The sequence below is a fragment of the Bacidia gigantensis genome (genome assembly GCF_019456465.1).
Source record: "Bacidia gigantensis strain McMullin 20006 chromosome Unknown contig_231, whole genome shotgun sequence".
Taxonomy (NCBI): domain Eukaryota; kingdom Fungi; phylum Ascomycota; class Lecanoromycetes; order Lecanorales; family Ramalinaceae; genus Bacidia; species Bacidia gigantensis.
This window is the reverse complement of record NW_025408598.1, coordinates 371980-387440: the sequence shown is the minus strand read 5'-3', so window position 1 is coordinate 387440 and position 15461 is coordinate 371980. Positions and strand designations below refer to the sequence as shown.

The 15461-nt window shown below is 50.6% G+C and overlaps 4 protein-coding genes across 4 annotated transcripts; 2 read left to right on the top strand and 2 right to left on the bottom strand.

Annotated features, from left to right (window-relative positions):
- Window positions 1–535: 535 nt before the first annotated feature.
- KY384_004114 (uncharacterized protein) lies at window positions 536–6548 on the bottom strand (the record flags this gene model as incomplete). Its single annotated transcript, XM_044812620.1, has 2 exons — window positions 536–5953; window positions 6024–6548. The coding sequence occupies 2 exons, from the start codon at window positions 6546–6548 to the stop codon at window positions 536–538; spliced, it is 5943 nt and encodes a 1980-aa protein (XP_044670040.1).
- A 1713-nt stretch (window positions 6549–8261) lies between these two features.
- Window positions 8262–9998, bottom strand: KY384_004113 (uncharacterized protein; the record flags this gene model as incomplete). Its single annotated transcript, XM_044812619.1, has 3 exons — window positions 8262–9315; window positions 9365–9821; window positions 9881–9998. The coding sequence occupies 3 exons, from the start codon at window positions 9996–9998 to the stop codon at window positions 8262–8264; spliced, it is 1629 nt and encodes a 542-aa protein (XP_044670039.1).
- Window positions 9999–12780: 2782 nt separating this feature from the next.
- On the top strand, window positions 12781–13926 carry KY384_004112 (uncharacterized protein; the record flags this gene model as incomplete). The annotated part of the gene is made up of 1 exon (XM_044812618.1): window positions 12781–13926. One exon carries the CDS (start codon window positions 12781–12783, stop codon window positions 13924–13926), a length of 1146 nt encoding a protein of 381 aa, XP_044670038.1.
- Window positions 13927–14308: 382 nt separating this feature from the next.
- On the top strand, window positions 14309–15413 carry TMA22 (Translation machinery-associated protein 22; the record flags this gene model as incomplete). Its single annotated transcript, XM_044812617.1, has 4 exons — window positions 14309–14369; window positions 14649–14699; window positions 14859–15072; window positions 15221–15413. 4 exons carry the CDS (start codon window positions 14309–14311, stop codon window positions 15411–15413), a joined length of 519 nt encoding a protein of 172 aa, XP_044670037.1.
- Window positions 15414–15461: the final 48 nt, after the last annotated feature.

Here is a 15461-nt window from a genome sequence, read left to right as displayed (position 1 = left end):
CTTCGGGTTGACAATAAATGCATACACTTATGACTCAGACTGCAGGTCCAAGCTCATGAGTGAGAAAAGTGGGCAGTAACGCGAAAGAAGACGAGGTGACAAGATGTAAAGTAAAAGAGCATGAGATATCTTCATTTAGACTCTGCCGCCCTGCTATTCCATTCGTAATATACAATCCGATCTGCCGCTACATTGCCCAGCCTCGCCCGGGTCAGCTCATGAGGCCCCTTCCCACCCTCCTTCCTGCCTCTGGCATAAAAAAGTCAGAAAAGATAGATGTATACAAGGAACATAGAAGTAGTAAACTCCGACAGCGCCAATCGCTCGCTCGCTAACTCTCATCGTACATATCGCGTATCAAATCCAGTAAGTAAAGTAAAATAAAGTAGGGTTCCCCTTCGAACAATCCATCCATCCAGGCAGTTCTTACGTTGCACTGAAGCAAAATCGAAGTATATTTAGAGGAGTATATTGTTTGTAGTCGTAAGTGGGGTGGGTTGTTGGGGTATCTGTTTGTGCTTTGCAAACGTTACATTCATTCCTTGAGTCGTGGAAAGCTCTTGTTTGTGGGCGTTGATGTCATCTGAATGGGTAGTCCAAGATCATCTTCCTCTTTCTCCTCAGCAGGTGTATGACCTGTAGGCGGGGGTCTCGGCGTAGCATCCATGTCTATTATCTGCACGTTATCCCCCTTCGATTCCGGCGGGAAGCGCTCCGGAGGGGTGAGATGACGCTCTCCACGTAATTTCTCACTTTGTTCAGCAAGAGACATGGGCGGTATGTCGCCAGCCATGTCTATTGAAACGGCCGACGGCGGAGTATCACTGAGTCTCAGACGGCTGATGTCAGTCTCGGCAATAACTACAGCAATCTGATCAGCTCGTTCCTCCTTTGGGTTGGGATGTGGACAATGTGTCGAATCGCTTTCGTCTATGCTGCCGCGACTGTTGGTGCGCATCATCTCGATACCAAGCTTCGAGGACCTCTTGGCCGGATTGGTGATTCGTCGAGGACTACGCGTACGGACTTGAACATGGCCAAGCTCTTCGTCTTCGTCATCGCCACTTTCAGCACACTCGTGTCTGTTTCGTTCAAAGTCCTCCCGCTTGGCCTTGACTGCTTCAGCAGAGCGCTTCTTACGCGGCAGTTGAAGGTCGATTGATGCAGGGGCAGAATTCTGGTGGATTAGGTGGGGTAGGCCAGGGTGGAAGGACTCAATTGGAGGACTTTCGCCCTTGGAATCCTGACCGGGTGGTATAAAGGGTGGTTTGGAGATACCTAGACCCTTGTTTGCAGGCCAATCATCAGAGGGCCGGCCAAGGAGCGAAGGTATATCTTCAGTGTTAGTTGAGTCTGTATCGCCGAAAAAGCTTGACCCTATTGAATGTTCGCGGCTAGAACGCTTACGGAGACCGGGTATGTGGCTAAATGGGCCAGAGGACTGTGAGCTTGGACTATCATCGGAACGGCGAGACTCTTGCCGCAGACCTGAAGGTGTGTTTTGAGGCGGTGTGTGCTGTTGTTGCTCTGCCTTAGCTTGTTGGTTGTAATTCGGAGGGGGCGCCCTCCAGTGGCAAAGATTCTGAAGCACCTCAGTAATCTTATCCACCGTAGCTGGCTTCTCAATCAGCGCATCAAAATGATGGTTTGACGGTAGTTCATTCAGGTAGCCAGTCACTGCGATGATCGGTGTCTGGCTATTCGCACTCTTGGTGTCCCTAATCATTCTTGCCACGTCTGCCCCACTGATTTGCGGTAGCTTAAATTCCATCATGATGATGTCGAATTGCACTTCACTCATTGCGTATCGAGCCGCTTCCGGTCCGTTGGCCACGGTAATAGTCCTGCATTTGAGCTTCTCCAGGAGTCTTTCCATGACTAAGCGTGAGACGGGATGATCTTCACAGATCAAGACGTCGAGCGGCCGGAAAGCTGGCACATCGACTCCAAGAGCGAATTGTGACATTCTTCGGGAGCTCTGTCGTCGTCTTTGAACACGTAACAGCGCCTTAGCACGCGGATCTTCGCCGTCCGACGAAGACGGTGAAATGTCAATGACCTGACTATGACGCTTATTATGCGATACCTGTCGATGTGGAACACTATCGGCGCTTTCTTGAGAGCCAACAGTCTGTGACCTCGCACGTGATGTACTCGGGAGAAACATGCTTTGCGGACGCGAGGAGGCTGGTGTGCCCTTCTCGGGTGAAGAAATAAGCATATTCATGGAATGCCTTGCTGATTTTACCGGTGATGAAGCCACCGAGGTGCCAGCCGTCATAGACTGGCTTATTGGCAGCCTCGGCGGCTCGAAAATATGGCCTGGCTGCAATGAGACACTTGATTGATGGGAGAGAGTAGAAGACGCGCTTGAAGTCTTCCTCCGCTCATGACTTTGTCCTGTCGAGAAAGAGACCAACGGAGAAGATGGCTGAGAGACTCGGTTTGGAGAGGCGCTTGGCTGACTGATACCTGAGGGCGACTTGGGGCGCTTACTGGACAAGCTCCTCTTAATGCTGTTATTGTGTTGGAGTAAAGGACTCCCTTCCAGGGAGGGACCCGTTGCACTTGTAGCAGATGAAACTGCTGTACCAGCGGACTTGGCCTGTTTCTGGGCGGCTTCCACCCGCATCTTTTGGAGCAAATCCTTATTCGCTTTTTCGAGCACTGGCAAATTTTTGAAAGCAAAGCTTCCAAAGTCATCGGTCGCCACAGGTTCGCTAAGTCGTCTACTGCGGCTTTCTCTCACATGAGGAGGGATGTGCAAGGGCATCAGACCGCGCTTTGCAGAATTTACCTGCGACCGAACGCGAGAAAGAGCGTCATGAGGTCGTTCTGCTGCAAGCTCTGCACTCGGGGTCAGAGCGGGCGACGAACCTTGATCCTCCATCTCTTCATTGAAACTTTGGAGGGTGGCGCCTCTTGCATCGAAGTAGTCAGTATCTTCAGGATGTTCGGGTGCTGGTATGAAGGAAGCTTCGTCTTCTAGCAGGGTCTCCCAATTAGTGCCCTCAAACCACGGATGTAGACGTATCTCTTCTCCACCAGAGGAATGTTTCTCTTTGATGTTTGAACCAAGACGCTCTTTTGGATTGACCGTCATTAGCTTCGACATAATATCTTTAGCATCTTCAGAGGTTGGGAATTCCTGATGGCTCGGCCAAGCAATTCTACGCGCAAGGATATTTTCAAACACCTTTTCAGGCGTGTCAGCGTGAAAAGGTGGAATTCCGTAAAGGAACTCGAATAGAATGCAGCCAAGCGACCACCAGTCACTCATTTCGTCCTGGCCGACGCCATTGATCGTCTCAGGTGCTAAATAGTCGGGCGTGCCCACGAATCTTCGGGTTTGGTCCTCTGGATCAAACAGCGCCAGCGGAGGTGGAGGCATTTGGGCTTGGGGCGGAGTGTCGGGCATACCTCGATTCTGGTTACTGATCGTCGGCCGGAGGGCATACAGATCAGGAGAACCGCTGTCACTGTGCGTCTCTTCCTCAATACGCTCACCACGAGATGACGTCTCATCGTTCAGCGAGAAGTTCCTGAACATTGTGCTGAATGTGTCACTGTTGCCGCTGTCACTGCGATAGCCAGATTTCCGACGAGAATGCTCACGACCCAGAATAGTATCACGATTGAGGCTGAAGTACGACGGTTGACCAAGGCCACCAGCAAGATCTGGAGTCATGACTGGTGTTGATTGGGGCGAAGGGCCATTGTTTCCACCAAAGTCAAATGAGGCTGAGCGAGAAGAAGTGATGGACGTAGCTCGAGCAAAAGGTCCATGCTTAAGTAGATCCGGTGTTGATTCACTTGGACTCTTGAGGGCCCGTTTTTGTCTCCCTATCAAACCCATACGTGACAGCCCAAAGTCTGTAAGCTTTAGATGGCCTTTCGGGTCGATGAGAAGGTTGTCCGGTTTAATGTCCCGATGGACGATGCCACGGCTATGCAAATGCTCTATGCCTTGTACAACTTCGGCAATGTATTTCTTCGCCCAATCCTCGGGGAGGCACCCAAGCACTTTCACAAGGGCAGCGCAATCGCCCCCATTCAGATATTCCATCACTAGGAATAGGTAATCTTTACTTGAGAATGTCCAGTATAGCTTCGCAACGAAGTCACTTTCGCCTTGCCACATCATTATGGCACGTTCAGCCTTCACGTTGGTGACCTGATTTTTGGCAACCATGTCAGCTTTGCGCAAGACCTTGATAGCGAAATAGTCGCCAGTGGACTTCTTTTTCGACAAATAGACACTTCCAAAGGCACCTTTACTGATAGGCTTAATGATTTCGAAGTCCTTGATTGAGGTTGATATTGGCCGGTTTGGAGGCTGACTAAGTCCACCCAGCCTTGGTGACGCTGGTGGTCTGTTTGGATCAGCGACAGAGGACGCTGCAGATGACTGGCGGCGGTGCCTTTGTATAGGTATGAGGGGCGAAGAAGCTTCAGTATTAGAAAGAGGAGGAGATGTTATTGGCGACGGGAGAGGGGGCATGGACTCGGGCCTTGAATCATTTCCTAGTGGTATACGTGGCTTAGGCATCCGTAAGGGAGAGGCTGGGGCGACCGAAATCCTTGCTGGAGATGGATTACGGTGGGGGGATGGCATATTCGGCAGCTTCAGGCTCCTTCTTTTCCGTTCGCCTGCGGCGCTTGTCGAACGTGCTACAATCTCTGGAGACTCGGTCCGCCTTGAGCAAATCATTGCAGATCGAGACATGTTCGTGTCACTGTCAGCGGTATCACTTTCGAATAGCATGGAGTGCCTTTTGCTCAGGGAGTCCGATCGACTTAAGGGCTTGCCAAAGACATGAGAACGGGGTGTTGGACATTCCATAGGACTGCTTGATCTTGTCGATGATGCCGCGATCGAAGATTTCCGTTTCTCGAGATGTGACAAAACGGAAGGCGAGTCAGAGTCTCTACGTTGCAACGAAATAGGCGTCGATACCTCCTCACTGTCGTGGGCCATGGCTTCCCCAGCAGGAGCTTGCTCCCCCGATGACGCCTCGTTCTCATTCTCGGACGAAGAATCGCTCAGGTCTCCGGCTTTGATGCTAGACGCTTTCTTAATGGCAGCATCTATGCAGTCCAAGATCAGGTCATTGAATTCCAACCGAATGCGCTCTGTATACTCAAGGATTTCGCGGTAACGAAGGACAGTGTCGACTTTGGCTTGTGCAAGATTCTCAGTATCCCTGATCAGCGCAGCAAGGCCTTGTTCGTCATCAGAAGCAGCAACGCTAGGAGTTTGCCACGCCAAGACTTGCGATGTGCGAGACTCTGACTGCGGGGACTGGCTTCGAAGATTGTTTTCCTCATGTTCCTGTTGTTTGATTGTGGGCATGCTAATATCGAGAGCGGTGTCACAGAGATCCACGAGTAGGGTGACAATCTTTGAGATTGGGCGCCGGACTGCGAACGATTTAGATCTTGAATGAGTCAGTCCCGACACGGAGGGTGACCGTGAGGGGATGGGCGATCCTCTATTCGAGTCTGTGGACGGAGAAGAGTGTGCAGAAGGCCCGATGGACAGTCCCTTGTACTCAGCTCTGGCTATCGGTGGTTGAGTACTAGTCTCACCGGACACAGGTGGGCGACCCTGCCGAGTGTCAGGGTCAAGCGCATCTAGCACCTTCACAATCGCGTGCCGATGCTCTGTGAGCGAATCCTGCGCCGTGGTGACTTCTGATTCCGCCCGATGCTCTTGAGTACATCCCTCTGTGTGCCGCTCAAACCACCAAGGTGTAATCTGCTGTTCACATATGCGGCACATAATTGGCAATGGGGGCGGATGTGATTCAGGGTCGCTGACGCCGGACTCTGCTACTATGGTAAGGTATTGAGCCAACATTTCCGCACCTACACCCAGGGAGTCCACCAGAAGTTCAGGGAGATCAATGGTAACCTCTTTCGGTGGCGAAGACGGTCGGAGCATCCACATTGTCTAGAGTTACGTTAGCCTATGTCTCAGAAGATGTTGTTCTTGTGGGGAGGGATGGGGAGACGGGGCATACATGACTTTCGCCACCAGACGATCGATCATAAACCATAATGCCTTGTCCCTTAAGGTTGATGACTTGCTCTTGCTCCTCGACCTCCACGGTCGCCTCATCGCCCTCTCCAGTCTCGCTTTGCTCTCCTTCATTCGTTCTCAACACCGAGTACGGACCCAAAACCATCTTGAAGCGGATGATCCTGCATTTGGGGTCGTCACTCTTCATCCCTTCTGCAGCGTTCGAGAAAGCATCTTGATTTGTCACACAAAGGTCGGCAATGGGTTTGCCTTTGACATCCTGTGGCAGAGTCCCCACGATATCCTTCCAAGACTGGCTGACCCATCGTATCATCCCATCCAGACCTAGGTCGAGAATCACGTTCAGCGATTGCTCTGCCGCCGTTTTGAGATCTTCTTGCTCGGCTCGCATATCTATGCTCGGCGCTCTCGATAAGGGGGTGCGATGATGGGCGTCATCGGTCTTGAGGGTTGTGACAGAGCGTGGTGTGAGGAACTGTTGGGGAGGCTCGGAGGTGGAGGCCATCTTTTGGTGCAGGCCAGGTTGAACGGGCAGCTGAGGGTGGTGGCCGCCCCGAGGGGCGTCGGTGGTGACAGTCCGAAGTCAGTCACATCAGCGAAGATTGGTGGATGACATCGTTGCAGCACAATGGGACTTCTTTCCTGCGGTTCCGTAACAGACTGGGACGTTCTATGTGGAGAGTAACAGGCGGAATGCTGGCGGGGGATTTTCCATCCGAAGTGGCCGAGTGTACAAAGGAATAGCTGAGTCGCGAAGATGACTCAACGTCACTGAGGGCGAATTCGCAGATTCAATGCTGCCAACAGACGACTGTATTTCCTCCGCGAGCTGAAGAAAATGCCAAAATATAATCTTCTGGAGCGCCCGGTATGGAAGTGTGGCTATGGAAAGTCTTTCCCAGGCCTAAGTTTTAGTACAGTCTGGTGCAGTAGACGCTTCGACGATGAGGGAAACTTTAGACGGCGTGGGAGGGGTCATTTAGTCAAACTTAAACCCGGGCCACTTGGCGGGTTCTGGCAACGACTATTATTCCCTACTACTGCGACCGACAAGAATGTACTCCGTCTGCTTCAGCCCGATCTTGATGTTGGGAGTCACAGTATAGTCTTGGTTGCGGTGGTAAATGACAATGTCCTTAGAACTATGAGGGCAGTCGTCTTCGACATAAGTCCCCCGCGCCCGTTTCCCGCAGTTGAATCCGCCCAACTACATGCACAACCAGTGTTCCGCGATTCCTCCACGTCTGCTATAATTATGTGCGACGTATGCAACGGGCTCCTGATGACCGGGATGCTAAGACAACATCAAGCAGACTTAATCCGCATTGACGAATCCTGGCCCAGCTGGAGGAAGCTATGAAGCTGGCTTACCCGCAAACTACTGCAGAGCGCACATCACTGTCTTAGCCTAGAAATGTGGGGTATACTCACCAGACTCCTTGGGCTGGGAGACGCCTTGTACAATGGTACCGATGTCATGCTGTCTTTCCTTGAGTCGCTTGTAAATTTGTTGCGCATCTGTCGTGGCCATCACGATTGAACCCTTCATCCCACTCCTTGCCTTGGTGGCAGAGGACTCGTGACCCTAACGCGGCGGAAAGAGTCCCCCTTGTGCTCTTGATGCAACTTAGCGGTTATGTTATGGCAATGGTCAACATCCTCCCACTAGCCGAGTCCTTCGTCAGTCAACGAGAAGATAATTTCTAGTGAGAGAGGGAGAGAGAGAAAAATATTATTATTGCTTTTGCAAGCTACGACTTTATGGTAATAAGTAGCCTGCCAAATCTAGTCCCTTCGCAAATACCGCGCTCCTGTATTTAAACCCTCTGCTTCCATCTCATTCTCATGTATAGTCAGATTCCCCGTAGTTCCGACTCATTCCCACCGTCTTCTTTAAGTGGACCAACGTCCACGCTGTCATTATCGTAAATATCGCAAACATCAAAGTCGTTCATGGTGAGGTACGAGAGCTGCATTCTCGTTCCTTGTGACGCGTTGCGTCTGGTGTAGAAGTTATTTAGTCCCTGCATGTATAGCTAAACTGCTTTTGAGAGTTCCGCCAACGCCGCGCAAAAAGGCTTTCATTTCAAACAAATTGCAAGTAATTCTACCCCAATCCAGATTTCTCAAAGGGTGCTCATGACCAAAATGAGCCAACCATTGAAATGCTTCGACGGGATGATCTTGTAGCTCGGACGGTATACCCACTTCTTTGCGATCACCGTTGCCATCCAACGTTCCAAATCACGTGAGCGATATCCCGGGCCGTATTGACTGTGTCCACAATACGACCAAGGATACCGTCTCGTGGGTAGTCGTCTTGGTCGTCGTACGGCATGAACATACCAGACGGCGTTCTCCGTAGGCTAGGATCGTAGGACTCTGGCTCGTCTTCATGATCTTCGGGCTTGATTTCGAGTCCGCCGCGTGGGAAGACACTTCCTCGTCTACCAGCCGATGGCTGCCAATCAAAGTCTATATCATCGTCCTCGTCAGCGAGCAAAAAGTTAGCGGACGGTGAAGAGGGACGGATTGTTTGCAACGATGGCGAAGGCGATATTTTCGGCCGAGTGGGCCATACTGGTCTCTTGTTGGCCAGTTGCTGTATGCCTAGCTCTGGTGTATCGCTGCGGTTTTTGAGGGTCGTTGAAGGCAGCATTGCAATTGTTTTACTCTCACTGCTAAAGCTATTACGAGGTGTGCTGGGCCGGCTGATCTTAGCCTTTGTTGAGGTCTGAACAGGCTGCATTGTCAGAAATTCATCCTCTGAGGACTCATCGCTATCATCAAATGGCACATCAGGACCAGCATGATCTTCATGGTCGCAATTGATAGCGATGCACTGCTCCACTCGATCATTGAAGTGAATGTGACGCCGCATGGAAGGCGTCTGATCACCTGAGGTTGAGGTCGAGGTCGATGCGTTAGAGGAGCTGGGCATTGTGATAGTCCTTGTGAGTGGGGTTTCGGATCCAGAAATCGAGATGAAGTCTGAGACTTTGCGTTCGCCGAGCACAGGCTTTTTCGAAGTGGTCCTTTCAGACTGCTGTGACCGTAGAGCATCCGTAGCTTGCTGCATCAAGGTGGAAGATGAGAGAGATCGTTGTAGCATGATCTCAGATAGGCTCCGTTTTTTCAGTATGGGCTTCTTGGAAGTGAAAGAATTACTTCGGCAAAGCTGACCGGTAGTGTAGGATAGACTTGAGGGCAGGAAAGGTGTGCTCCGTGTCTGGAGTGGGCCATACAGCCAAGTTACATCATGGTCCTTCAACCTATTAAGTATTAGATCAGTCGACTATAAGTATGCTTTTCCTGACATACCAATCGAGGGAGTCGGCGGGAATGAGTTTCAACTTATGTTTAATCATGGCCCATGATCTCCATGAAGCATTTTCCAACCTTTCACTCTGGTTATAAAGGTTCTTGCGCAATCTTATGTGGCGCCAGGATGCCCATAGGTCCTCCTCTTTCCACACATGTGATAGATAGTCAACCTGTCTTGTTGGTTCAGTTCGGATGGCCATGTCATCCCCAGCAGGCTGTTGGGGTTCAGTGGGAGGAGTGTAAACCTCAGCCTTTGGCGATCGTGTCAAAGGCGTAAGGGAAAGGTCCTCGAGACAATCTTCGGGATCAAAGGAATCTTCTTGGTCAAGAAAGTTATTGTCGTCGTATGACGGAAAGCAGATCTCGTCCTCTCCGCTCCTCGAATTATCGTCAAGCGATAGCGTGCTTGAGGGTGTCGATATATAGGAGCTTCGTGCAGAGAAGTCTGGTGGTGCTAATCGTGGCGAGGAAGGAGCGGTAGAAGGTTCGGAATAAGGAAGTCTTGATTCATACCCCCCGGCGGCGTATCTGGGGTTAAAGTAGAGGTTCGGTCTGGAATAAGAAGGACTTTGGAGGAGGAAAGATGATTGAGAGGATGTACGTCGGACTGAGGATCCGAATGCTGGGCCATTGGGCTGTGTAATGGAGAGTACTTGGGTCATATCCTCATATGCCCAGTGAAGGTGCTTTGTTGAACCCCGGCCTTGTAACTACCTCGTTCTCCCCCGCCGGCAAAAATGCCAGATATAAAGCCCAGGTACTGCAACGATGGACCTGACAAAATCATGGAGAACAGAGGAGGACCTAAGGTTGAATGTCTCCAAGGGTGCTGCTAATTTTCAGTGTTGTATGAGATCTGTGGTGGGGTCTGAGATTTCGGCCTCGGAACGCGTACAGCACAAGTGTGATAATTGGGTAGGACACAGTCGGACATACAATGAGTCGAGAGATTGGTGTTGTTGTAGGAACTGCTATCCTGCACAACAAGTGTGAGAGTGTGCGGAGACCCTTATCGCGTGTGGGGAGCAAATGGCGTATTCCTTGATCTTGTCACGGCCAGAACTTCTGAAATGCAACAGCCGATCCGGATCACGCTACTCAGACCCTGCAGGCGGTGTGGTGCAGCAAGGGGATCTCAACGAGGGGTCAATTGAATTGAATCATCGTGCTAGGTGGACGGTCGTAGGAGATGAGGTCGATGACGAGGAGGTTGGAAGAGTGTTGGTTGTGTGTTTTCCATAAGACCCCATATTCCGGTCGACTCGTACGCTCGCGGAAAGGCTTTTTCTTCCTCCACTTTTGCCCCCTCCTTTGGCTTTTCTTCCTTTTTTTGTTCCTTGGGAGCTTCCCACTACCGACCGCACCAGCCCACTAAACTTCAACACTAGGAGAATTATGTTTGCTTAACCCTGCGCAATCGCACACCATGAATAAAATATTAATGAATAAGGATTTGACAGGCCAAAAGAGCCAACCGTTGTGGATCCTATCACCTGCATCGAAAGATTCAAATCACTGTCTTCGCACAATGGCGATTGTAGAAGCAACACATTCGGAGGGCCAAGAATTCTTATGGAACCCCCCACTTCGCGTGCAATCTGCCAGTGCCACGCGTTCACGAACTCACAACGGTTTTTTGAGGCTCGAGCTAAGGGGAGGCCAAGCCACGACTTTCTCTCATCGTCCCTACCAATCGCCCGGCGCTTCTGGACCTGGTGGACTCCCTCGCTTGCCTGTCACATCGCTAGAGAACATCGAGGAATAATAATAACAATCAAGATTCTAAAGTCGGTCCGGCGATGGCGTGCAATATCCACCCGACCCACAATTACCCCAAGCACCAACCACCTTTACGAGCAAGCCGAATGCCGTTCGAGACAGGCGTCCTCGGACCGTTGCTGCAGCTAGAAAATCACTACAACGTCTGTTTCATAAACTTATGTCTGGCTCTTGGTTGAAGTCGAGGCCTCCATCCGTCGAATGAGAGCACCTGTGCAATCCGTTGTTCACTCATCGGATCCTCGCTATCCGATATCGAGCTGCCTCTGGGGTGACCTGGTATCTTTCGTGGGATATCTTGCGGTTGGGCTCGGACCCGCTCTGTGGCGCAGAAATTGTCAATGGCTTGCATAAGGTTTACCTGCATATAAAGACCCTGCGTTGGTCACCCTCCTTGTTATCGCAATTGCCCTATAGTAAGCCGATCCCGACTCATTCGGAACATTATTGGTCTTGACTTGGGTCGACGACCGTTTCCACTGTCTTATGAAGCGCCATTTGCCCGCATAGTGCTCTGGAATGATATGCCGCGGGTGCTCGTTAACGCCCGCAATCCTACTCCTACGGATGCACATTCTGTTGCTGTCACCTGTCAGCGTAGTGAAATTGTTGGTCTAGATTTTGAGCTTGCATCATGGATGAGCAAAAAAAGACATTCACGAACCCCCTAAGACCAAAAAGTGATTACAGATGCCCAATCAGACTTCTCGTCAAGCACGACACAAATATGTAGCGTTCCTGGTACGTAGGTGATTGGAACAAAAAGGTCCTTATCGCAACCTGTATTGATGAGGGAACCGTCTTGCAATTTTGAGGCTGGTGATCCTCAAATAACACCTTTTGAGAGCATCCCACCCTTGTGTATAGTGAGGTGAAGAAGACACATGCTACAAAGCCTTTCTCACTGTGGGAAATGAATGTTCCTGGACAATCAGCGAAGACTTGTCATGAAAGGCCGACCCAGAACATCAATCCAGGATTGAATCAAGACCAAAAGTATGAGAAAAGCGGCCAGTATCAGTCAGACCATTGGTTGATTAGGGCGAAAGGGTTGGTGCTGATATATCTTATATCAAGAGACATTATCCAGCAGTATGCCGTGATGCTGCTGGTGTGCCTTTGCCGACCCAAACATCCGACAGCCTGGCCGCTCTCGCACATCCCAGACTATGTCTTGCCTTGAGAAGATAGCACCAAATAGATAAGCACCCACTTGAGGATTGGAACTTGGAATCCTAGACCATGCCTATCTCAACTACCGCTGAGACTGAAGCTACGTAGACTAGCGGGTAGTGCTGCAGTGAATCGCCTTAGAAGCGACGGGTTGCTGCGAGCTTAGACGGAAAGAAGAGCAGACGACCCAAATCAAGAGGCTTCAAATACACAATATCCAGTAAGGCGTCTTGGCGAATCAAGGTCACGGGCATGAAGTAAGGGAACAACTTGGTCCTCTCAAGTCTCAACTTCTCGAGGTTGCAAGTAAAACGCCAATCACACGCACCAATTGAAATGCCCCTGCCAAGGCCGGCGGCAATAACCGCGCAACCGTTCAGATGTACAATTAATTCCCTTTCATGAACTTTGTTGCCTTGCAAAAAGATAGACAATCTATTTCGCACCCCCAAACGAGCCCGATGACGTCTGAAAAGGCCCCAACAAAGTCTCTAGGAAACGTGCTCGTGGTAGGAGGCTGCGGGTTCCTTGGTCATCACATCGTCCGGCAGTTGAGCGAGACATATTCTTGCAACCTTTCAGTCCTCGATCTCAAAACTACGCGAAACCGATTTCCTAACGTCTCATACCACGATGTCGACATAACATCCTCAGAGGCTGTCACTTCAGCTTTCAAATCCCTCAATCCACAAGTTATCATTCATACAGCCTCCCCTGCAACTGTCACAGAGGGCAGTAGCAGTCGTGAAAAGGGCAATGCAGGGAAGATTTTCTACAAAGTGAACGTCGAAGGTACCAGAAATCTTCTTGAGCAAGCGACTCAACTTGGCGGCGTCAAAGCCTTCGTATACACATCCTCTGCCTCCATCATTCATGATCACGGGTCGGACCTCATTAATGCCGACGAGCGCTGGCCTAGACTATACGCTCCGACACAGAAAGAGTACTATTCAGAGACTAAAGCTATTGCTGAAGAATCTGTTCTCGCCGCAAATCGAAAAGATGGCAGCGATATGCTGACATGCGCTCTGCGACCTGCATTACTATACGGTGAAGGTGACATGCAATATTTTCCAAACCTGATGACTGCCTACGCAAAAGGACAGACCAAGTTTCAACTGGGCGAGAATGACAATCTTTGGAATTTTACATATGCTGGTAATGCAGCACATGCCCATATACTCGCGGCTATTGCTCTTCTACAAACCCACAGCCTGAACACTGAACCGCTCGACAACGAGAAAGTGGATGGTGAAGCCTTTATCATCACTGATGGCGAGCCTCTCTATTTCTGGGATTTTGTGAGAACGGTATGGAGAGCCGCAGGCGATAAAACAGAGCTGAGGCAGGTATGGACATTAGATCGAAGCACTGGTCTATTCATTGCTACAATTATCGAATGGTTGTTTTGGTTTGCTGGAGGCAGAGTGCCGAACTTGTCTCGCCAAAAAGTCAATTACAGCTGTATGGCCAGGTACTTTAGCATCGATAAGGCGAAGGACAGGCTGGGCTACAAGCCACAGACAGACATGAAAGACGCGATTGAGAGGAGCGTGCAGTGGTTCCAAGAAAGGCAGGAGGTTGGAGCCGAGAAGAAAGACCAATAGCATTTCAGATTTGGGGAGGAAAGCGCTGTTTATTAGACTGTATGATACTAGATTCTAGCGGGCTCATCATCGCGTACAAATATCAATGCCGTTGCTCTGTGCAGAAAATGCTCCCAAAGAATTATCTAGTGTTCGACAGATGCCTTCAAGCTGGCGCGGCGTTGCGGAGGGGCGGAGAACAAGGGGAGCGGGAACGGAAAATCGAGGCTACCAAACTGCAGGTGGTCCATCATAACGTCTGTTCTTTCGATCAAGAGCCCTAGGCCGCGAGGAAATATTGCAGCAACTTCTCCATCAACTCACTCAACTGCTCAGGCATTTTGGACATAATCGGCTCCCGACGAGCTGCCGCAACCGTACGACCACACACTTCGCACCCACCATGGCAGAAGCAGAGACCGCCAGCACCGAGCCACAGGCCAGACACATTGTATACTGCGGTGGTGAGCTCACATGCCATAACGTACAATTCCATTCGTTTTTCCAAGTGCTGATCGCAGTCCAGTCTGCACACTTCCACCAGAGGTACCCCACCTTTTCCCCTCCGTATACACGGTCACCCTCGCATTTCTACACTGCCACCTCAAAACTCCACTTCCCCGTCTACCTAGTCTCCTCCACGTGTTTCCAAAAGCACTCACTAAGTCACCCTCCACAGAAACGCTGATCCATGGTCCGCCCCTAGTACTGCGAATTTGGCGGCACAGCGAAAAAATGTAAAGAATGGCTCGAGAAAAACAACCCCGACATGCACGAAAAGCTGTATTCCGAAGGTAATTTGCCATATTATCCCCCTCCTGTTGATACCTCGTTCTTCCTCCGCCTCGCCATTTCTCTCCCCCGCCCTGAACCATCCTTTTACCTCTCATAAACTGCCATCCCCACCCGCATCCCTTTGAACCACCCACCACTAATACTTCCCTGTCTTACAGAAGCCCTCCAAGCCTCCCTCTCGACTCTCTCCATTGACGCCCGCAAGCGCGCAGAAAAAGACTCCGCGAAAAAAGAAGCCAAAGCCGCGGCGGCCGAAGCTAGAGATGCGGAGCGTAGGGCAGAAGCCATGGTGTATATAAAGCGCGTGGAGCGGAATAAGAGGAAATACGTAACGGCTGTAAGCGGGCTAGAGGCGCATGGTTTGGATTTGAAGTGAGTATATCTTTTTGTGTTTCCCATTGTATGCAGGTCAAAGATAGAGGGGGAGGGGGAGGGTGGGGGAAGGCGTTAGAGATGGTGGCAGCAGGGGCAAGGGAGGGGGAAAATGGGGGAAGAGAACATATTGCTAACAGAGAAATAGAAAAGTAGCGAAAGACTGGGGCAAAAAATTCGCCACGGGGAGCTCGGTGACGAAGACGGCGAGCGGGACAGACGAGATTGTTGTGCAGGGGGACAATAGCGATGATATCTTTGATATTGTGGTGGATGTACTCAAGGTGCCGGAGGATAATGTGGAGTGTATTGAGGATAAGAAGAAGAAAGCTGCTGGATGATGGGGGTTGGGGTTTTATGATTGGGAGCTGAGGATGGATATGCTGGGA